This window comes from Artemia franciscana, chromosome 6, assembly GCF_032884065.1.
Source record: "Artemia franciscana chromosome 6, ASM3288406v1, whole genome shotgun sequence".
In the NCBI taxonomy this organism is placed as follows: Eukaryota; Metazoa; Arthropoda; class Branchiopoda; order Anostraca; family Artemiidae; genus Artemia; species Artemia franciscana.
The window spans coordinates 17975284-18000239 of record NC_088868.1 but is presented as its reverse complement, the minus strand read 5'-3'; the positions used below and the strand labels follow the sequence as shown (position 1 = coordinate 18000239).

Below are 24956 nucleotides of genomic sequence, written 5' to 3'. Positions count from 1 at the left end.
TTAAAAGCTTTAGCGTAAAGAGCGAGGGATTGCGGAGGGGACAACCCATTTCATATACGGAGTAATTTCTGTTCGTTTTAAGTTTTAATGTCGCTCCTTACTTTCAGTTAAGAAAACTAGTTTTTTTTATGTTATCTGAAAAGAGAACAACTGTGACTGGCAGGACCATGAGCATGTGTAAAATAGTCCAAAAAAAAAAATGGTCCCAATAAAAGATCCTAGAGCCCAATAGTTTTAAAAGAGTTTTAAGAGTTTCAAGACAGTCAAACATACCACCAAGAAAGTGAAGATTTTTACTATTTAACAGTTCTTTGCTCTCAGAAAAGAAACGTGAATAATTAAAAATGGTAGACAACAGAAGTGGAATTGAACAACGGTTATATGCATTTTGAGATTTATATTTGTTGTTCCAGCCTGAATGACACAATTATTGCCAATATTAGAGCTCAATTGTATAAAAGTTCAGTTTTACTGATACTTCAGTTATTGTTATGAAAGTATAACAGTTCAAAATAGGGATGAAACCATTTAATGGACAGTAAACAGATATAAAATTGTTAACTGGCTACTTCGAAAATATTTTCTAACATTTCGAACTATTTTGAGCTGTTATACTTTCGTCTTGAAGAGGCAGTATGGTCTTCGAAGTAATCTAAGTTATTGTTACGTAAAAAAAAGGCATAGATTTTCATACAGTTCAACTTCTTTTGGTTTGGATGTAATTTTGCAAGGGTAAAGGTCTAGAGCTGAGTGTAACTAGTCCCTCTATCTCGCAAAAGGGGCTTTTTACGAGCCAAATAGTTGGCAAAACCATATCTTTTGATTGTACCAGAGAATATAACACTTCGGAGAACACAGAATGACATATTATCACACTTTCATGGAAAAAAAAATCTGAAATATATTTTTACACTAACTGTAAGGATGCACAAGGTTAAATCCTTAGATAGTGAGGGGGGTAAAAAATAAATCTAAGGGAGGGTTGTCAAATCCAAAAAAGGCAATTTTAGAAGGCTGTAATTAAATAGTTCCGAGGTATTTAGGTTAGACCGTTGAATTATTCCCTGATCAATATAAAAATAGCGATTTATATCCTGTTTCTGTTTGTTGAAAGAATAAGAGATCCAGTTTAATCACTTGCCTACGTTTAATACTTCTATCGACCAAAAGAAACTTATAATGGTGCCAAACAGAAAAGTTTGAAATTGCTTTGCCAACTATATTTCCATTTCCTTAACCTTCAGTACTATACAAGAGTAATCTCAATAAAACTTTTCATTCAGAATTTTTTTCCTTTTGATCATTGATTCTTTTCAAGTTGCTCGTAGATTACAAGTGTTATTTTCTATTTCATGTACGAGTGAATATATGAAATATCTATTTCATTTGTAAGTGGAAGACTATGACGAAATTTGATTTTCTTTGGCCATGGTAATCATCTCATAATGAAGTTCCCATTTTACTGGAGATTAAATAAAAAAAAAAAACAAGCTTTTTTTCATTTAAAAAAAAACAAGTTTTTTTTAATGAAAGTAAGGAGCAACATTAAAACTTAGAACGAACAGAAATCACTCCGTATATGAAAGGGACTTTTCCTCCTCGACGCCTCGCTCTTTACGCTAAAGTTTGACTTTTTGTCTTAACACTATTTTTAAAACAGTAAGAAACTTTAGCGCAAAGAGCGGGGCGTTGAGGAGGAAAAGCCCCTTTCATATACGGAGTAATTTCTGTTCGTTTTAAGTTTTAAAGTTGTTCCTTACTTTCATTTAAAAAAACTTGTTTTTTTTTAATTTAATTTCTGGACGTTTTTGAATTAATGCATGTTTTGATCTTGGCTCTCCGCACATAAATAATTAAAACAAAATTTATATATTAATAATTGCAACTAATCGGAAGATTTTGAGAAAAAAGGAGCGAGGGAGGAGGCCTAGTTGCCCTCTAAGTTTTTGATTACTTAAAAAAGCAACTAGAACTTTTAATTTTTACAAACGTTTTCATTGGTAAAAAATATACGTAACTTACGAATTAGCTTACGTAACGAACTTCTATATTCGTATGTTTTTATAGCGTATATGAGGGGGTTCAACCCTCGTCGATACCTCGCTTTTTACACTAAAGCTTAGATTTTGTCCCAATTCCTTAAGAATGACCTCTGAATCACAAAGGCCGTAGAATAAATAGTTGAAATTACTAAAAATACTTTAGCGTAAAGAGTGAGGTATAACGAGGAGGTAAACCCCTCATATGCTTAATAATTTTTGTTCGTTTTAAGTTTTAATGCTGCTCCTTACTTTCAGTAGAAAAAACTTTTCATAGTTATTTTTTCATTGTTTTTTCAAATAATGCTAGAAAATCCTGCGCCCTCTTCACTGAAATTCTCTTCCCCCATGAGAAGTTTCTCCATTGAAATATCCTCCCACGTAACCCACCCCTCAACTCTCCCCCCTAAACCGAAAAATCCCCCTGAAAACGTCTGTACACTTCCTAGTAACCATTACTATATGTAAAAACAGGTCAAAGTTTGTAACTTGCAGCCCCTCCCACGGGGACTGCGGGGGAGGAAGTCGTCCCAAAAGACATAGTTATTAGGTTTTTCGACTATGGTGAATAAAATGGCTATCTCAGAATTCTGATCCACTGATTTTTGGGAGAGAATGAGCGTGGGAGGGGGCCTAGGTGCCCTCCAATTTTTTTAGTCACTTAAAAAGGCCACTAAAACTTTTAATTTCCGTTAGAATAAGCCCTTTCGCGACATTCTAGAACTAATCATACGATACGATCATCCCTGGGAAAAAAATAACAAAAAACAAACAAAAAAGCAAACAAAAAACAAATAAACACGCATCCGTTATCTGTCTTCTGGCCAAAAATGCGAAATTCCACATTTTTGTAGATAGGAGCTTGAAACTTCTACAATAGGGTTCTCTGATACGCTGAATCTGATGGTGTGATTTTCGTTAAGAGCGTATGACTTTTAGGGGGTGTTTCCCCCTATTTTATAAAATGAGACAAATTTTCTCAGGCTCGTAACTTTGGATGGGTATAACCTATCTTAATGAAACTTTATATATTTAAAATCAGCATTAAAATGCGATTCTTTTGATGTAACTATTGATATCAAAATTTTTTAGAGTTTCGGTTACTATTGAGCCGGGTCGCTCCTTATTACATTTCGTTACCACGAACTGTTTGAAAAATTACTTTAAGTTTGCAACAATTCTGCAAGCGTTTAGTTAGTCATTAAAAAGTGAACACGTATCGATTATGTATCGATTATCATTGTCGCTTGTCTTCTAACCGCAGACAATTTGCTATCTTTTCTTACTACTGTATTTTCAAAAATTTTTAATAAAAAAAATGAATTCTAACAACAATATCTACTAAACTTTTGGTTTTCTTTTTTGAGGTTTTGAATTGTTGCAATCCTTTGTTAAAATATATGCAAATATTTATGCAATTACCAGTTTTTTGTTCTTTACGCAATTTAATGTCTTTTCATGCGGTATCTTTTCAAAGACATTTGATTATTAAAGCTAGTCCAATTTCTAATAATTATATGTCCTAAGTTTCAAACTTTGTTTTTATTTTTCAGGGTTTTTCAATTATTGTAATCATTTGTCGCAATATATAAAAACATTTTTTTTCAATTACCGGTTTTTTACTCTTTCAGCAATTTATTGTCTTTTCATACTGTATCTGTTTGTAACTTGTAACTTGTGGTCCCTCCCCCAGGGACTGTGAGGGAGTAAGTTGTCCCCAAAGACATAGTTGTTAGGTTTTTAACTATGCTGAACAAAATGGCTATCTCAGAATTTTTACCCGTTGACTTTGGGAAAAAATGAGCGTGGGAAGGGCTCTAGGTTTCTTGTAGTTCTTATAGGCCGATAACGGTAGCTTGTACTCTTAGCAAGCTTTTTGAACACATCCTACTACCTTATATCACTAAGCTTGCCCTAAATGATGATAATCAATTTGGTTTTAGATCTGGGCTAGGCTGTCAGCATGCTCATCATGCTTTGACTTCTTTATTAAAAGATGCCCATCGCACTCGTCGTGTACTTCATTTCGCAACCCTAGACTTGTCTAAAGCATTTGACAGTATTTGTCATACTCAAGCATGGACAGCATTATGCCAGAGAGGAGTAAATCCGTCGGTAATTCACGTGCTTCGTTTTTGGTGCTCCCACTCTTACCTTCGCCTTAAGTCATTAGATAATTCTTATTTTGGTCATATCCCTGTTCGTTGCGGTGTAAGACAAGGGGGAATTCTTTCGCCGTATATTTTTAATGCTTGTATTGAAAATGTATTATCAAATATATCGACTACGTGCCTACTAGGACCATCTGATATCTCAAATCTGGCTTATGCGGATGACCTTCTTCTGATTAGTCAAACTGAGTCTGGTCTTGCCCGTTCAATGAAGTCAGTTACTTCTGCTTTCCACGATATCGGCCTGTACCTAAATATTGACAAGTGCAAGTTTCTTGTTTTCAACGGTAATAATTGCTCAGAATCACTATACTGCGATGGTTTTAGTATTCCTCGTGTTAAATCGTTTCGTTGGCTTGGTATAACAGTATGCGATTCTATGAATGCTCTCCAGTCTCGTGCAATCAAAGATATTAGTGATAAGTTGAGGCTCGGTTACTATAAGATTGTAGCAAATCGTGGACACTATAGGAGAAGAGCGCTAACTCGGCTTTACTCAAATTTTTGTGATCATTCTGTGCTCTTCTGTTCTGGTATTAGGCCACTTTTGCTGACTGGTGATCTAAAACGTATTCGCATAAATTATTACCGGTACTGCAAATTTCTTTTATATCTACCTCGTTCTTACCGGAATACAAAACTGGTTAAAAAGTATTGTGCGACAGATATTAGTGGTGCTTTCGAAAAATTATCTGCGAAGCTAGCTATTGAAGCGCTTTATAGGCTAGGATGTTTTCATCGCCTTATCCGTCTTTTTTCTGTATGTGATTAAACTTGTTTCTTTTGTGTTACTTTTGCTGTTTTTCTTTTGTATTTTACTCCACTTAACCTCTGTTTTGTGAAGTGGGTGATAAATAGATTATTATTATTATTATTACAAATACCAAAAACAAGAAGAACAATAGGGAATTTCTCAAGACAGTGGGAAACAAATTAGAATGAATATTTCGGCCCTATGTCCAAGGGCCGTCCTCAGCAATACAAAAATATACAAGAAGAAAAAACTTACAACAGGATAAAATCAATAAAACTAAAATGGGAATTTTTTTTCAAAAAAAATTAATAAAAATACAGCATTCGAAAGGCAGTCTTGAAACATAGCAGCTTAAAAGAACCAATAATATACGCACCGTTTCATGGCCACTTCAACAGAGGTAGAGCTATCTGGTTGCATATCTTCTGTGTCGAGAAAGTCGACTGAGTCTGTTCTGGAACAATTCGAAAAGCTGGATGACTTCATCTTATAATTTGGTCGACGGAAGACTTTATAGTCAGTTAATTGTAATTGATCTGCAATATACAATAATAAAAATAATAATAATTGGTATTATTACTGACTAGAAACATCAAAATTTTCCATAAGTAGAGTACAAAGAAAAAGACAAAACAAAACAATCATACTAGCCCAGAAGCATACAACAATTCCCACAATTGCATTGAAAAAACTTTGATTCTGAGCAAGTTAATTAAGGAAGTTATCAACCTTGCCGATGATGGGAGACTTAAAACAGTTATCCCGTGTCTACGGTTAATTATTTAATTACGAGGCCAAATCCAAATTCCTTGCAAAAACTTCCTATTATTTATTTTTATTTATTTAAGAATTAACGACGCTTCTTGACTACTATGGTCCCTGCGTCGGCCCTGCAGTGCATTCCTGCAGCATAATTCGATCTCTGGGTCCCATGTTACCAAGCTAAGGTCAAATCCACTGCACCACCACAGGACTAAAAACTTCCTATCCTTGTAAAAATATTACAAATCATTTAGCTGTCTTCCTCCATAGAAAGAAACTAAAAACAACATCTGTGAGATAACATACGCGTTACAAAGACGGCCAACACAATATGGTTAAAGAGATTCGCCGTTCTTATAAGCGTTCTGTAGGAGCTCCTAATTTCAAAGCAAATATTTTCGAGCAGTGCAGCATGGAAACTTTTCAAATTTGACAAGATTGGAAAATCTAGGGATCGCATAGCAGAAACTAATCCAATAAGATTATCATTTGGCACAAGACATTGCGGCCGATAATCAAAACGATTTCCAGAAAATGTCAGTACTTTGCTCTAACTCGCATTAAAATCCAGGCCTAAATAAGCATGTTTTTCACTAAATTTTATTTTTCCAATTTGATAAAGGTGTTGTCCCCTATAGTTTAATAAATGATAGCATAATGATAGGGTTCTCCTATCCCAGTTGTCCTCCTATCCCCAACAAAGATAGATATATCAAAACATCGTATGATAACCAATCAATATATATATATATATATATATATATATATATATATATATATATATATATATATATATATATATATATATATATATATATATATATATATATCTTTTAATGGATGACTTTATAGCTACTGAAACAAGGAAATCTAACTCAGGCACGGCTACTTAAAAAAAAAAAAAAATTAAGACTGCATCAAGGAGGTTGAAAATATAGATCATTGATGAAACTGCCAAATTTCCAAAATGAATGGATTGAGAACTTCCAGTAAAAAATTAAAATATCTTTTTACCCTAGACCTAAAAAGGGCTATGTGCTGGTAAAATTCAATATTTAAAATCTATAACCTAATTTCTAATCCGCCCGAGTGATAATATCGTTCTGTTTGTGGGGTAATTACATACGACGAAAGTTTTAGCATTGTTGGTTACCCAAGAAAGAAAAGGCTTTTAAGTGCTCTTAAATAAAAAAAAACAAGTTTTTTAACTGAAAATAAGGGGCAAAGTTAAAAATTAAAACAAACAGAAATTACTCCGTATATGAAAAGGGCTGTTCCCTTCTCAACACCCTGCTCTTTCTGCTAAAGATTTACTCTTTCCCTATACTCTACTTTTTAAAACAGTAAAAAACTTTAGCGTAAAGAGCGGGGCGTTGAGGAGGGATACGCCCCTTTCATATACGGAGTAATTTCTGCTCGTTTTAAGTTTTTATTTTGCTCCTTACTTTCAGTTAAAACATTTTTTTTTCATTTAATTCCTGAACGTTTTTGAATTAATGCATGTTTTGATTTTGGCTCTCCACACATAAATAATTAAAACGAGATTTGCATATTAATTCATTTTTTTGGCTAAATGGCTTTCTCATAGTTTTAATAGGACAATTTTGAGAAAAAGGAGCGGGGGAGGAGGCCTAGTTGCCCTCCAAATTTTTGGTCACTTAAAAGGCAACTAAAACTTTAAATTTTTTATGAGCATTTTTATTAGAAAACATAAACATAACTCACGAATTAGCTTACGTAACAAACTTCTATATTTGTATATTTTTATTACGTATATGAGGGACTCACCCCACGTCAATACCTCGGTCTTCACACTAAAGCCTAAATTTTGTCCCAATTTTTAAGAATGACCCCTGAATCACAAAGGCTGTAGAATCAATAGTTGAAATTACTAAAATTCTCTAGCATAAAGAGCGAAGTATTAGGAGGAGGTGAACCCTATACTCGTAATAATATTTGTTCATTTTAAAATTAGTGCTGCTGCTTCCTTTCAGTTAAAAAGTCTTTTTCATATTTAATCTTCCTTGTTTTTTAAATAATGCTAGAAAATCCTGCATCCCCTTCATAGAAAATCTCTTTCCCAATGACAAATTCCTCCATAGAAAGATCCCCCTCGTAATTCCCTCCCCTAAACCCCTCCTCCCCAACAAAAAAAGCCCCCTGAAAATGTATGTACACTTCCCAATAACAAATACTATATGTAAACACAAGTCAAAGTTTGTAACTGGCAGCCCCTCCCACAGTGACTACGGGGGAAATAAGTCGTCCCCAAAGACTTAGTTATTAGGTTTTTCGACTATGTTGAATAAAATGACTATTTCAGAATTTTGATCCGGTGACTGGGAAAAAATTAGCGTGGGAGGGGGCCTAGGTACCCTCCAATTTTTTGGTCACTTAAAAAGGGCACTAGAACTTTAATTTCCATTAGAACATTCTAGGACCACTGGGTCGATTGGATCAACCCTAAAAAAAAGAAAAGCACGCATCCGTGATCGTTCTTCTGACTGTGTAGATAGGAGCTTGAAACTTCTATAGTAGGGTTCTCTTATACGCTGAATCTGATGGTGTGATCAAACAGTTCGTGGTAACGAACTGTAGTAAGGAGCGACCCGGCTCAATAGTAACCAAAACTCTAAAAAATGGAATTTTGATACCAATAGCTACATCAAAAGAATCGCATTTTAATGCTGGTTTTAAATATATAAGTTTCATCAAGTTTAGTCTCACCCATCAAAAGTTAAGAGCCTGAGAAAATTTGCGTTATTTTAGAAAATAGGGGGAAACGCCCCCTAAAAGTCATAGAATCTTAACGAAAATCACACCATCAGATTCAGCGTATCAGAGAACCCTACTGTAGAAGTTTCGAGCTCCTATCTACAAAAATGTGGAATTTTGCATTTTTTGCCAGAAGGCAGATCACGGATGCGTGTTTATTTGTTTTTTTGTTTGTTTTTTTTCCCAGGGGTGATCGTATCGACTCAGTTGTCCTAGAATGTTGCAAGAGGGCTCATTCTAACGGAAATGAAAAGTTCTAGTGCCCTTTTTAAGTGACCAAAAAAATTGGAGGGCACCTAGGCCCCCTCCCACGCTAATTATTTTCCCAAAGTCAACGGATCAAAATTCTGAGATAGCCATTTTATTCAGCGTAGTCGAAAAACCTTATAACTATGTCTTTGGGGACGACTTACTCCCCCACAGTCCCCGTGGGAGGGGCAACAAGTTACAAACTTTGACCTGTGCTTACACATAGTAATGGTTATTGGGAAGTATACAGGCGTTTTCAGGAGGATTTTTTTGGTTTGGGGGAGGGGTTGAGAAGAGGTGGATATGCTGGGGGAACTTTCCTTCGAGAATTTGTAATGGGAGAAGAAAATTTCCATGAAGGGAGAGCAGGATTTACTAGCATTATTTAAAAAAAAAAAACAATTAAAAAATAAAAGTGAAAAAGCTTTTTCAGCTGGAAGTAAGGAACAGCAATAAAACTTAAAACAAACAGAAATTATTACCCATATGAGGGGCTCACCTCCTTCTAATACCTCGCTCTTTACGCTAAAGTATTTTCGGTAATTTCAACTACTTATTCTACGGCTTTTGTGATTCAGGGGGTCATTCTTAATGAATTGGGATAAAATTTAAGCTTTAGTGTAAAGAGCGAGGTACTGACGATGGGGCGAATCCCCTCATATAGGTAATAAAAACATGAGAATACAAAAGTTCTTTACGTAAGCTAATTTATAAGTTACGTAAATCTTTTACCAATAAAAAGATTCGTAAAAAATTAAAAGTTCTAGTTGCCTTTTTAATTAACCAAAAAATCGGGGGGCAACTAGGCTTCGTCCCCCGCTCTTTTTTTCTCAAAATCATTCGATCAAAATTATGAGAAAGCCATTGAGCCAAAAAAAAAATATGCAAATTTCGTTTTGATTATTCCTCTGCGGAGAGCCAAAATCAAAACATGCATTGATTCAAAAACGTTCAGAAATTAAATAAAAAAAAACAAGTTTTTTCAACTGAAAGTAAGGAGTGACATCAAAACTTAAAACGCACCGAAATTACTTCGTATATGAAAGAGGCTGCTTCCTCATCAACGCCCCGCTCTTTACGCTAAAGTTTTTTACTGTTTTAGAAAGAAGAATTGAGAGAAAGAGTCAAACTTTAGCGTAAAGAGCGGGGCGTTGATGAGGAAGCAGGCTCTTTCATATACGAAGTAATTTCTGTGCGTTTTAAGTTTTGATGTCACTCCTTACTTTCAGTTGAAAAAACTTGTTTTTTTTTATTTAATTTTTTCGTTAAGAGATCATTACTGCTAAGGGGTGTTTCCCCCTATTTTCTGAAATAAGGCAAATTTTCTAAGGCTCCTAACTTTTGATGGGTAAGACTAAACTTGATGAAAGTCATATATTTGAAAATAGCATTAACGTTCGATTCTTTTGATGTTAATAAAGGTATCAAATTTCTGTTTCGAGCTTCGGTTACTATTGAGCCGGGTCGCTCCTTACTACAGTTCGTTATCACGAACTGTTGGACAGAAATACATATTTAATACCTCGAGGTTAATTTGACATATTATACTGAAAGGTCATCAATGACCTTTCAGAAGATGACGAAGGGAACTGTTGGACTAAATTCATAGTTCATAAAAGATATTGTTGAGAAATATCTGATGGCAGCTCTTGAAGTTACTTGAAACTACCATGAAATGCGACATATTTTTAATTCTAACATTTTAAATTTTTTCTCCAAAATTGGCATCCCAGAGAAAAAAATAATGTATAAAAATATAGTTTTTGTAGCTGAATTTCTAGGCTTTTATACCTAGTTAAAAATTCTGCAAGGTTTTTTTTGGAACTTTGAAAATTACGGTTCATACTTCAATTTTGAACAGAAAATGTTTTTATAGCGAACAAAAAGTGAACTAGCACATTAGTAGAATCCTAGACAATTTTTAATTTCTGTTATATTAACTTGTAATGATCCGCAAGTAATTGGAGTTGTTGTATTATAAACTAAACGATTATTTTTTTTTAACATTAGGGCGATTAATATCCTATATCAAAATAAACTAGCTGCATTCACAAGGTAAATTTACCACCTGTCAGTAATTTACTGTGTTATTTTTCTGAATTAATACTTTCTTTGGTTACATTTCCCTCATTGAGGTTTTCGCGCAGTAGAATTTTAGTAAATAAAAGCTATTGTAGACAATTTTGAAATAATAAGGAGACTTAAGTGTCATTTAGAGTAAAATAAACTTTAGATGATTACATTTCCATCTTTGAGACTATATACGTATGTTGTATCAAAGTAAATTGAGTACAATCGTTATTTACATTCTGCTTGAATGTGTAGTTTACCGTATTTTGTCTACATGACTTAAATGATATTTTATCTTGGGTTTTCCTGTTTTAGATTACTCTTGGTTGGAACCTAACAGGTCATGACTATCATAAACCATTAAAGCTATTGATAAGATATGTTCTGTTCTAAAATGTAATTTACTGAGTTTGTTACACTGAACTGACATACGATTAGTCAATATTTTTTTTTCATTGAGACTGTTGAAAGCCAAACTTTTGTTAAGCTCAAGTTAATGGTTACAATTTGCTATGTTTGAAGTTGGTTATTTTCCGTATTAGAATAAAATAATCATAAGATACATAACTTATATAAATATATAAGACATATTTCCAGAATGCATTGTCCTCACCAATGTTCATTGATGACTCCACATAGGAGATAATCTGTCCTGATCAGGAAAAACCTCAAAGGAAAAATGTCAGCATCCCTATATGAATTTTAAAGAGTAGCTGTCGCTGTCTTTGAGGTTAGCACATATTCGATCTTTGCTGATAGTTTTTAAACCTTAAAACATTTGAAAAAACATCAACCTTTAGCTCTATTCTTACGAATATTATTACCTCTATTACCTCATATTACCTCTGTTCTTACAAAAACTCTGCCCCAGCTCTATAAAGCCCTTTTGTCATAAGTGACTTCAGAGTCAAGATGGATAGCATCGATTAAATAATTTTCCCAATTCTATTGTCCGTGTCTCGGGATAAAGCATAAGAACTGAATATGTTGGGCACAAACCGTATCTTTCCTTTCCAACTAGAATTCAATCATAATGAATAGCTTTTCTAAAAATTTTGCATTTGTAGTCCTATCGTAAAGTGACAACAAGAAAGAAGATCAAATGTGATGTCGATGGTACTAGGAAAAATATGAGAAATACATCTTTGTAATGAGGTGCGGTAGTTTCTCCAAGACTAAATTCCTCAGCAATATTTCACCTTGATCCATAAAGTTAAAAGAGTCCACAATTCCATTGCAAGGTTCAGCGCTCAGAATATGCATGACATTACTCATAGCTCAAAGAAACATGCCCTTTAGCTAAAGTTCTTTTCTCGAGTTCAACTCTATCAGAAGCTTAGGAGGAGGTAGATGGTTGCAATACGATCTGGATCAGAGTCAACCTAGCTAGAATTCAAGACGCAAAGTTGGATTGTTTAATTTGAACTTCTAATACAAAGCAGTAGCTTATTGTAAAGTTCACAGAAAACTCCCTAGTCACTGTTAGTCATCTGCTCAGTATTGCCATTAATAGCTTAGTACACGCTTAGTGCATGTCGACCATAGAAACAGAATATTCATATAAAAGCTTTTAAGTTTATTGAGAATCTCTGTAATACAATTGGTGGGGCCTTAATCACCATGGAGAGTAGAATAATACTACAAAACACTATGAATAGCTTCAAAGATCCTTGAAGTTCTTTTGTTTGCCCTTTGTTTCCATTTACAATGCAATAAGTTTATTCCAATTGTCACGAAGGATTTTAAAGATAACAGCACTGTGAATCTCCAACCGACTGTGGAAAAACAGTTGCTTAATATATAATTTTAATGGGCATATAAGTGTATTAAGCTTAGTAATCCAATATTTTATTTAACAGTATGTCTCCTTTTTCAATGTTATAATTATAAAAAGAGGATTTGCATATATTAGTTTTAGTAAAGTAAAAATTGTGCAATCACCTTTAGAAGCTTTGCGTAAGGTGGAAGTTGGCAGTCATAACATTGCTTGTAGTAATTTTTGTTCGTTTTATATTTGATTTTAGTTTGACTTAAATAAGAGCAGTATGTAGCAGTAACAGTCTTCGGTAATAGTTGTAGTCACAGTTAGCAGCAGCAGTCACAAGCAGAGGTAATAGTAGTAGTAGTTGTAGTAGTACCAATGTATAGTACTGTTGTGTGCGTAGCGTCCTTTGGGTGATTCAACATCCTCCTCAATATGTTTCAACTTAAGTTGCAATCCGTTCCTGAGATATTGCTGCTAAAACCAGCATGCATGTTATGTGTCTTGATTTTGTTGTATCCCCCCTTCAACATTTCATTAACGTTTCATTTAAATATCCTAAGGCTTTATAGAGACCCAGGATGAAATATTCCCCCTTTTACAGAAAACAAACTACTGTATGAAACGAATGAGCAACTTTCATTACTTAAAGCCCATACACCAGGAGCTGTGGCGTTCTTGTCATCTCTGGGTACATAGTTATTTGACCTTTAGGCTATTCCTAACAAAAAGGCTCTCTCAAAATTTTGATCGGACTCAAACATATTTTGTGTGTTTAAAAGAATTAATTCTTCTTAATTTTTACAGTTTTTGGGGACCTGAACCTGGAACACCTTTGGTGTGTGCTTATATAGTTCACGTGATTATATTAGTTGGATAATAAATACTTATTTCAGGTTATCGTGTTGTATCCCTGATGCAAGTCTTAGCAATTGTTTTCTTTTAATTGTTACTTCTATTTAATTTAAAACTTCCTCCATAGTTATACATAAGCCTATACATTCAGTTTTAGAACGTGAACGATCATAGTATTTTTTATATTGTATGTAGTTATGGTTTTATAATTCTTTATTATATATTATAAATTTAATTTGAATGTCAAGGTAAAGGTTTCATTCATAGGCAAAGGTTCGCTTCGAACAGGGCTGATTTGATTGGAAATTGAAAGTTTTAGTGCTATTTTAAATAGTCAAAAGTGGTTGGTTGGCCATCAGCCCACCTCTATCCAGCATTTCTCTTTACACATCCAATTGAGATTTTGAGAAAGTCATTTTGTCCACCATGGTTGAAAGGTCCGGTAATTATAACTCCGAGGAAGAACCCCCCCCCTTCCCAACAACCCTCAGGGCAAGAGTTGTAATTTATGCCCCGGGGACACATAAAGTTTTAATTGAAAGGGTGGTCGCAGATACTTCTGAGGGGGCTCATTGAACCAGAAATAATAAGTTCTAGTGCTCATTTTGAGATTAAAGGTGATCGAAGGGAAACTAGCCCTCTCCCCCCTAGACGTCCTATTTTCCCAAAAAGTATCCGACAGAATATTTGAGGTAGTCATTTGTCCAACCCATAGTCTAAAGATCACTTTAGAAGGCCTTTGGGGTTGACACAATCCCACATATTCTGAAGCATGGGTTGTAAGTTAGTAGTGGAGATCAGACAAATCTGACGACACCCACATCCCTTCAAATTCCGGTCCCAGCACTTTTTTTGAATTTCCTTCAAGACACATGTTCATGTTACATAATAGGGAGTTTTTATAAGAGATTTAGGTGAACGTTACGTAATAAGGTTTGTTTAACTATGCAAATGATTTCTCTGGTTGTTACTAAATAGGGTTGTTTACTTATGTAGGTGATTTTTCTGGTTGTTACATAATAGGGTTTGTTTACTTATGCAAATGATTTGTTTGGTTGTTACGTAATAGGGTATTGTTTACTTATGCAAATGCGTTCTTCAAGATGTAGCTTTTTGCTACGCAATAGGGATTGTTTATTCCAGCATTTCTTTGGTTGTTACATAATAGGGTTTTTTACCTCAGGATGCTACATAATAGGAGTTGCTAGGGCTTAGGGGTCGATAATCAAGATGCAAACATAGATGTTACATCATAATTCTTTGAATGTCTAAAAGCCTAAGGAGACCAGAAAAACCTTCAGGGGCCCTCCCAAGTAGAGAGCCTTCAAGAAACTGGGCCCCTTGTAACAAGCTCTACCGGGGAGTAGCATCCAATTCCACCTGGCCCTAGCAACCATTTACACCAAGGGGAGTGACTTACTTTGACTTAAGTCTCCTGCCGGGCACTGCTCGGCGTAGAGAGTGACGTCTGCCTCTTCCACCCACTTCGGTCCATGGCGAGTATTTGCTCTTCGCCCTGTCTGATGTTTGCCATCGCTAAGAACTCGGACAGGCTGTGGACCAACGTTTCTTCGGTCGGCCTCGAGGTCGCTTCTAACCAACTTTGATTGGGTCGAAGTCATAGATCATCTTTGCGGGTAGATGTGGTGGCATTCGAAGCAGATGCCCGAACCATCGCAAGGTTCGCTCGGCTGCTTGAGACGAAAACCGAGACTGCTTTGTGAGCTGCAGAAGCTTTTCATTGCTGACGAAGTCAGACCATCGTAGGCCCTCAATCCTCCTCAGGCTCTTTGCATGAAATACGTCTATTTTCTTGAGGGTTGCAGCTGATGCTTGCCATGTCTCAGCTCCGTAAAGCATCACAGAACCGACTAGAGCGTTGAAGATCCGCAGTTTCGTTGTGCGACTGATATTTGGTTTACGCCAGAGGTGACGGTTCAGTCTACCCATGATAGAAGACGCTTTAGATAATCTTGCCTGCAGCTCGGGGAGAAGTGAGCCATTTGAAGAAATTACGGAGCCCAGGTAGGTGAAGTCTTTGACAACCTCGATGCTAGTGGTGCTGTCCAGGCTAACTGGAGAGTTAACAGCAGGAGAAGACGGGTCTATGGCCATAATTTTAGTTTTGTTCCAGTTTATATGCAGTCCTACTTTGGCAGCCTCTTCTCGCAGAATTCGGAGTGCTTCCAGCAGCTGCTCCATGGAGTCCGCCAGAATGGCCAAGTCATCGGCAAAATCGACATCTGTGATGGTATGATCTCCGAATTTGAGCCCAAAGCTGAGACGTGAAGTGGTTTTTGTCATAACGTAATCTATGATGACACTGAAGAGCTCTGGGGCCACTGCACGTCCTTGGCGCACCCCTGTCGTGATTTGAAAGAACGGGCTGCGCCGACCATTTACTTGTAAACAGCTCTCCGTCCCATGGTGCAGCGCCTTGAGAAGTCTGCAATATTTCTCGGGTAGGCCAGTCAACTCTAGGGTCCACCAAAGAGCTTTTCGATCGACTGAGTCAAATGCAGCAAGGAAGTCAACGAAGGCAATAAATGCTTTCTGTCGGAACTCTGTGGTCTTCTCTACTATTTGTCGAATCGTGAAAATCTGCTCGATGGTTGAACGATCCGACATAAAACCAGCTTGCTCCGGTGGCCGGATTTTTCGAATGATGCTCCGACATCGATCCTGCAGGACCATTGAAAACAGTTTGCCAGAGACTGACTAGGGGGACTGCTAGGGGAATCCTAGCAGTCAATTTCAAATGAGGGCCCTAGCATCCAATTACACCGGGGTCCCTGCAACCATTTCCAAAGGGGCTTTTAGCGGGCTATTCCAACGAGGGCCTAGCATCCAAGTCCCCCAGGGGTTTTCTAGTCAAGTGGAGGCCCCCAGTTGTAACTAAGGGTGGCGCAATTTCAGGTGACAAGCTATAGCTCAGTCCCGTCGGGAACCCCCGCTTGTAACGGATAATGACATAATATTGCGTGACATGTTAGAAGTCAGGGTCCGCTAGTCAAGTTGAGAATCTCCGGTTGTAACTCAGGAGGGTACACACGTAGGGGCTAAGTAGTGGTGGCGCACGCGTGAGTCTTATGTAGTGATAGTGCACATGTGGCTTACTATAAAAAATTTATGAAATTTGTTTTCTTCAGGATCTCCATTGTTTTTTCAAGGCGTTTTCTCAGGGGATATTTATATCTGAGAGATTTTTGTACGCATAATGACACAAAAGGGATTTCCCTTCAATGGAATGGAGTGCTAGACAGCTGGATCAAGAATGCCTTCCCAACATCTTGATCCGGGAATACATTTTTAATAGAAACGTTTCGAAAAACCTATGGATTAAGTGTTTCCTAACCATTGTCTCTGAGGCATTAAATCAGTGATATGTTATATAGCAATGGTTTTGGATATTCCATTGCATAGATGATTACGTATTGGACATTCATCATGTAACAAGAAATCTAAAAGAAACATAATTTTTACTATATATAACAGTTTTATTAATAAAAAAATTATACAATCATAAAACTATATAAAAAAGAAATTAAAACTCAAAAATAGAAAAGCGAATTTTGAGAAAGGCTGATATAGCATTAAACATAAGCAAAAGCGTTAATTAAACAAAGGCAGGGAATCCTAGCAAGCAATTCCAGGAGGGAGGGGGAGGGCTGTTATTATAGGCAAAAAATCCTAACAGTTTCCCAAATACTTCATATAGAATAAAAAAAACTCGAACATAGCCCAAAGAATACCTATAAAACAGAAATAACTCTTACAAAATACAAAAATACTACCCACAGTTCTAAAATAGGTCTAATAGAATAATTAGTTGAGAACACAAAATGCTTTCTACAAAACAAAAAAAAATCCTATCAACATCCCAAATACTTATTATAGAATGAAAAAGTTCATGCATAATCCAAAAATAATTTCGGAAAAAAAGAAATAACTCCTGCAAAATGCAAAATCTATTTTGTGCAATTCTAAAATAGTTCTAGCAGAATGAAAAATAGTTGATGCAGAAGACAAAATACTTGCTATAAAACATATAAAATTCTAGCCAAACTATTACAAAATACAAAAATACATCACAAAATTCTAAAATAATTCTGATAGAAAGAAAAACAGTTGGTGCAGAACACAAAATACTTGCTACAAGACACAAATATTTTCTAACAACATCCCAACTACTTCCTCTAGAATGGAAAAAAGCTCAAATATAATCCGAAATAATTCATACAAAACAGAAATAACTATTACAAAATAAAAAACACTTTCCACAATTCTAAAATAGTTCTATAATTGTTCTGATTTTATTCTCATAGAATACAAAAAGTTCAAATATAGTCCAAAATATTCCCTACAAAAAAAAATTATTCTTACGAAAAACAGAAATACTTCGTACAATTCTAAAATACAAAAATACTTTTCGCAATTCTAAAATACTTCTAACAGAATTGAAAATAGCTGGTTCAGAACACCAAATACTTCCTACAAAACACAAAAATTCTAACAACATTCCAAATGGTTCTTATGGAAGACAAAAAGTGAATGTACAACACAAAATAATCTTTACAAAATAGACATAACTTTTAGAAAATACAAAAAAGTATTTGGCACAATTCCAAATAGTTCTTTTAGAATTAAAATAGTTGGTGCACAACACAAAATACTTGCTTCAATACTTCTGAAGATTTTAACAACATCCAAAATTGTTCTCATTGAATACAAAAAGTTCAAACATAATCTAAAACAATTCCTACAAAACATAAATTGCTTACAAAATACTAGAATACCTTAAGAAATTCTAAAATTGTTCTAACAGAATGAAAAACAGTTGGTGAAGAACATAAAATACTTGCTACAAAACTCATAATTGTAATAACATCCCAAAAATTTCTTATAGAATACGAAGAATTCAAAGATATTCCAAAATAATTCGTAAAAACAAAAAATTATTCTTAAAAAATACTAAAATTCTTTACACAATTCTAAAAAAGTTCTAGAAGAATTAAAAATAGTTGATAAAGAGCACAAAATACTTGCTACAAAACAAAACAAAAAAATCTAACAGTATCCCGGAAAGTTTAGACAATTATAACATAGTTTTAACAGAATGAAAAATAGTTGATACAGAATACAAAATAGTCGCTACAAAAATTCTACCAGCATCCCAAATATTTCTTATAGAATACTAGCTGTTGGGGTGGCACTTCGCGCCACCCCAACACCTGGTTGGTGGGGGCGCTTCGCGCCCCCCCCCCCAGCCCCCCGCGCGCGTAAGTCGTTAAGCGCCATATTAGTTACGCGCCATTGTAGTTGTGTCCCTATGTCCCACCTGTGAATATAGATATATATATATATATATATACATATATATATATATATATATATATATATATATATATATATATATATATATATATATATATATATATATATATATATATATGTTTTTAACTACGTAAAACTTGCGAATATACAACATTCTTTGCTGTCTCATTGTCTGTCTATATAAATAGATTGTCAGGTTTATCGACTCTTGAATATTCAACATATAATGGTCCATGGGAAAACAATCCGTATTCAGATCTATACCTCATGATTCTAATGATTGCCCTTGAGCTTTGTTGATGGTGATTGCTAATCGACCATTCCCTGTGTCGCCGTCGTCATTTATATATCCCCCTGTGCCCCCCAGCGTCCCCTTTGTAGTTGTGTCCCTGTATCCCGGTCGTCATTTATATTCCCTGTGTCCTGGTCGTCATTTCTGTCCCGGTGTCCCAGTCTGTGATTTCTCTTTGAGTGTCCCGGGCGTCATTTATATTCCTTGTGTCCCGGTATCCCGGTCGTCATTTGTGTCCCGGTGTCCCGGTCTGTATATACATTCGTTTTTGAATTGGTCTTTTTTTTGGTTTTAAGTTTTTTACCTTTTTATAGTTTTTTTTAGTTATACCTCATGATTCTAATGATTGCCCTTGAGCTTTGTTGATGGTGATTGCTAATCGAACATTACTTGTGTCCCGGTCGCTTTCTCTTTGAGTGTCGTCATTTATATTCCCTATGTGCCGGTGTCCCGGTCGTCATTTGTGTCCCGATGTCCCGGTCCGTAATTTCGTCAGTCGAAAACATGATGTCAGTCGACACACAAACATGACCTCACTCGACAGACACACACACACACACAGACAACTTATTTTTATATATATAGATAAAGAGTTCAAACATAATCCAAATAATTCCTACAAAACAGAAATAATACTTTAGACAATTCAAAAATAGTTCTAACAGAATGACAAATAGTTACCATAGAACACAAAATCCTTGCTAAGAACACAAAATTTTATCAACACTCCAAATACTTCTTATAGAATAAACGAAGTTCCGATATAATCCGAAGAAATTCCTACAAAACAGAAATGACTCTTACAAAATACAAAAATACTTTGCTCAATTCTAAACTAATTCTAACAGAATGAAAAATAGTTGGCGCCGAACACAAAATAGTTGCCACAAACACAAAAATTCGAACAACACCCCAAATGCTTCCTATGGAACATAAAAAGTTTAAAAAGAGTCCAAAATAATTCCTACAAATGAACATAAGTCTTACGAAATACAAAAATAATTTTACACAATTCTAAAATACTTCTAACAAAATGAAAAATATTTGGTGCAGAACACAAAATACTTGCTACAAAACACAGAAATTGTATCAACATTCCAAACTATTTTCATAGAAGTTTCTCGAGTTTTTTCAAGTTTCGTTTTTCCGTTTGTTGGGTTTTAAATGTTTTATTTTCATTTCATAATTTTATATTTTTTATTATTAAAACTTTTATGTACAATAAAAAACTGTTTCTTTTCTATTTCCCATTCCATGATGAATCTTCAATATGTAATCTTTTACGCAGTAAGATATCTAGAACCAATGCTATGTAAAATCTCTGCTGTGTAACATTTTTCGAATCGTTTCCATTAGAAAGTGTTCTCCGAATTAAAATATTAGGATGGCATTCTATTTCCAGCTGTCTAGTGCTCCATTCCTTTTAGGAGAAATCTCTTTTGAATCCTAATGCGGGCAAAAATCTTTGGAATATAAAGGTCCCCTGAGAAAATACGTCTTGAAGAAAATCAAATTTCGAAGAAGAAAGCCCCGAAGAACAAAAATAACTTGAAAGAAAATGAAATCTCGAAAAAAAGCATTGAAAGAAAAATTAAATCCTGAAAAAATCTCTTAAAGTATTATGTAGCATCCCAAGTGTCAACTATCGTTAAGTAAGACTCACGTTTGCGTCATCATTACGCAATACCCATGTGTGTGCCCTTCACTATTATAACCGGGAATTCCCCACTTGACTGGCGGACCCTGAGCTCTAACATGTCAAGCGAGACTACATCATTCTCATTAACAAGCGGGGGCTCCCTACGGGCCCTGAGCTCTAACATGTTAAGCGCGACTGCGTCACCCTCAGTTACATCGGGGGTCTATCCACGTGATTAACAGGCCTCTTGTTTGAATTAGTTGCTAGAGCCCGGTGAAATTGGATGCTAAGGCTCTGGTGGAATTGCTTGTTTGGGCCCCGGTGAAATTGGATGCTAGAGCCCCGTTAGGATTGCCCAATAGGGACCCTGTTAAAAATGGTTGCTAGGACCTCAGGTGGAATTGGATACTAGGGAGCCTCGAATGGAATTTAAAGCTAGGGCCCCTGTCTTGAAGGCTTTCTACTTGGGAGGGATCCTGAATTTTGTCAATTGGTCCTGGTAGGTTTTTAAACAATCAAAAACCTACAATGTAACATCTATGTTTGCATCTTGACTATCGACCGCTGAACTCTAACAGCCCCTACTATATAACAACAAAAGAAATCCTAAAAGTAAAAGAACCCTATTACGTAACAACCAAAGAAATCCTACAGTGAACAATATCTAGCACGTAACAAGCTCCTACATCTTGAAGCATTTGAATAGGTAAACAGTTTCCTATTACGTAACAACCAAAGAAATCAGTTGTCTAAGTAAACAAAGCCTATTACATACCGACAATAAAAGTCATTTGCATTAGTAAACAAACCCTATTACGTAACATACACCTGATTCTTTTAGAAAGCACTGCCTATCACATAACAAACACCTGCATCTTGAAGAAAATTATTGAAGGTGCCGGGATCTGGACTCGAAGGGATATGGGTGTCGTTGGATTTGTTGAGTCATTACTACTTAAGTCATATACCGGGGACATATATAACTTTAGAGGAGGCTTATCAGATTGGAAATGTGAAGTTCTAGTTCCCTTTTAAGAATCAAAAGAGATGGATTGTAATTAGCCCCATCCCCTGCCTGACAGCCTCTTTTCCCCAAACCCATCTGACATTATTGTGAGATGGCCATTTATTCACAATAGTCCAAAGAGCATATAACAATGGCTTCAGAGTGGACATAACCCCCCAAGCCCAGGAGAAAGGGTTGTAAGTTATACCATGGGCCATATAAGATTTTTATTGGACGGGTGGTCGCATGAATTTCGGATCGGATGGGACTTCTTTATGAAAATTCAAAACTGAATAGAGGGAAACCAGCCGTTTCCCAATCCTATCATTCCCCAAAACACATTGGATCAAGATTTTAAGAGATCTATTTTGTTTAGCGTTGTTCAGAGATCCAGTAATTTTGGCTTTGGGGATGTCAAGCTCCCAACACTCTTCAGGACAAGGGTTGTAAGTTAGGCAATTAGTTCCTGGTTTCCATATGTTGTATGTTATTGAGAAAGGTATGCATGTTTGAACTTTACATTCTAAGAAGACGAAGGGTATTCAAATGAGCATTTCAGAGAACTTTGATGTAAGTGTTAAGCTAAATAATTTCACGTTTTGTGTACATGGATTTTCCAGAGCATCTATTATTTTGGAACTTTCAAAAATGATAAGGGAGACGATTAAAAAAATGCAATATTTGCATGCTGCCACTTCTCCTAAAACTACCGTCATTAATACTGCTGCAGCTACTATTATTACACTACCCCATTTACAACATTGAGGGAAAATTTGAACTAAATGAAAAGATGCTATATGCGAAATTTACTGCTACTACTACTACCACTACTACTTCTTCTATTGCAACTACGTATTTGGGGATGTCAAAATCCCCAGAGTCCTCAGGACCTTGGCTGTAAGTTCGGCAACTCATTTATTGTTTTCACGTAGCATATGTTATTGAGAAAAGTATGCATGTTTGAACTTTACCTTCCAAAAAGACTAAGGGCTTTCAGGTGACCCTTTCAGAGAAAGTTTAGGGGATCGTTGAGCTAAATCAAAATATGTTATGTGAATACAAATTGTCGAAATGGTGAAACACAGGAATGTAACACAGGAAACGGAGCATATTAATTTGGGAATTTAGGAAAATTATAAGGGAGATGATAAAAAAGGCAATATTTGCATGCTACCAATACTACTTCAACTACTACTACAATAACACTAATCCATTTACAGTATTTAGAGGGAATTTGAGCAAAATGAAAGACGCTATGCGCATGCACATTGTTAAAATAGCTTATCTCAAGAATTGGTTTGGATATAAAGTTGGAACTTTCAGAGAATACTTAAAAGGGAAGATCATCTCACCAAAGCGCAATATTCGCACATTACTGCTAATTATACTTTTACTGTTACATTTACTACTACTACTAGATCTATTGCAGCTACATGTTAGGCTAAGCGCATTGAGATGAAAATTTTAAGAAGTATATGAACATACAGGTTATCAAAAGCACATATCAACAATGTCATAGCAATGGCTAATTGTATTTAGTAAAAATTTCCTACTTAAAGTACTACTACTGCTACTATTGTTACTATTTCTACTACTCCTTCTGCCAGTAAAGCTAAGGCTACCATTATCAATTCTGCTACTACTAATGCTGCAACTAGAACTAAGAGTATTGAGGCAAAATATTTGGAAAGATCGAAACTGTATTGAGCTAAATAGAAATACACTATGCCCACAGAGGTTGCCAAGAAGACGTATCAGAAATGTTCCAGGAACAGTTGATGGCAACTGTCAACTGTCAACTGGCAACTGGCAACTGGCAACTGTCGTTCAAACTGTCAGCAGGGTGGAAAGGACGATGCAATGCGCATACTGCTACTCATGCTACTACAATTATTTCTACTATGTAATCTAAGAGTATTAAGGTAAAGCTAAAAGGAATACTTGGGCTGATGCTTAACTAAAACAAAACGAACTATGAGCGTCTAGATTTTCAAAAAGGTGGCAAAGCAATATTTCAAAAATGGCTTACATTATTAAGCTAGATCTTTAAGGATGAGCTACGGTGGATTTCGAAAAAAAAAGCAATAAGGCACTATGCAGATACTATTAATACTACCACTACAGTTACTGTCACTAGTGACGCTAATGTACTAAAGTGACACTTTGTGGGAACGTTTAGGGGGGTTTCAATTAAGCGAAAAAAATATATCCATGCAGCCTTTCAAAGGGGCATAGATAGATTAGATAGATAGGTTTATTGACACTAAATCACTATTGGGCCATGGTGACACACAACAATGAAGCAAAAAATACAACATCTTAACGTAAACCGACCAAACACTAGAACTGACTGTACAAGAGAATCTTCACGATGGTTTATACCTACCCAGACGAACCTTCCACTATTGTTTATATATAAATAACCCCTCCTTTTCAAAATATCCAAAATCTGATCTATCCTCCAACCACCATGCAAAAGGTTTCCACCCTAATAAGCAATATCTTAGGAAGCAACACTTTATAATAGCTAGAAATGATATCTAAACTTTCAAATGAGTTAATTTGTTTGGTTATTATAAGTTCTAGGCCCTTTTTAAGAGTCAAAAGAGATTGCAGGGCAACCATCCCTCCTCCCAAGCCCGTTCATCTTTCAGATATATCTAGTCGGAATTGTTATACAGCCAGTTTGTTCAGCATGGTGGAATGGTTCATTAACTATGTCTCTAGAGATGATGAGTATGTCGATCCCCACTATTATGTAATTTGTACATTTGGCTTTTGTGTTGCTTCCAAACTAAATCAAAAGACACTGTGCGTATGGCTGCCAATAAAACGCCTCAGCAATATGGAGTAGGATTGGGGGTATTAAGTTAAATTTTTAGGGCTACTATTTTTACTTTGTCTGCCCAAAAGAGCGTAAGCTTACCCATGTCGTCAAAAAACATGATATAATTTTTGGTAATGATACTAAGTTTTAAACTTGAGGAGATTTAAAATTAAATCGAGCAATACAATTTGTGTCAGGATTAAAAATTGTTGGATAAGTTTCTCCAGTCTACAAATAACAAGCCAAACTACTGAATTTTATAGAAAAAAAACGAAAAGATATAATATATTTTTTTTTAATGAAAAATACTTTGTCAATAAAAAACAAACAGAAACTAATATAAAAAAGTGTTACCACAAAACAAGTTTTTAAAAAAAACTGTAAAGAGATCCATTAAACCAAAAATAAGCAGAAATAAAGT

General features: G+C 35.5%; 1 protein-coding gene across 5 annotated transcripts in view; it reads right to left on the bottom strand.

Moving 5' to 3' along the window:
* The window catches only part of LOC136028132 (dual specificity calcium/calmodulin-dependent 3',5'-cyclic nucleotide phosphodiesterase 1-like), a 318548-nt gene that overhangs the window by 151912 nt on the left and 141680 nt on the right, over window positions 1-24956 (bottom strand). For all 5 annotated transcript variants that reach the window (XM_065705780.1, XM_065705781.1, XM_065705779.1 and 2 more), the window contains one exon: window positions 5341-5500. In XM_065705780.1, coding sequence (XP_065561852.1) covers window positions 5341-5500 — 160 coding nt within the window. The remainder of the gene's footprint in view (window positions 1-5340; window positions 5501-24956) is intronic.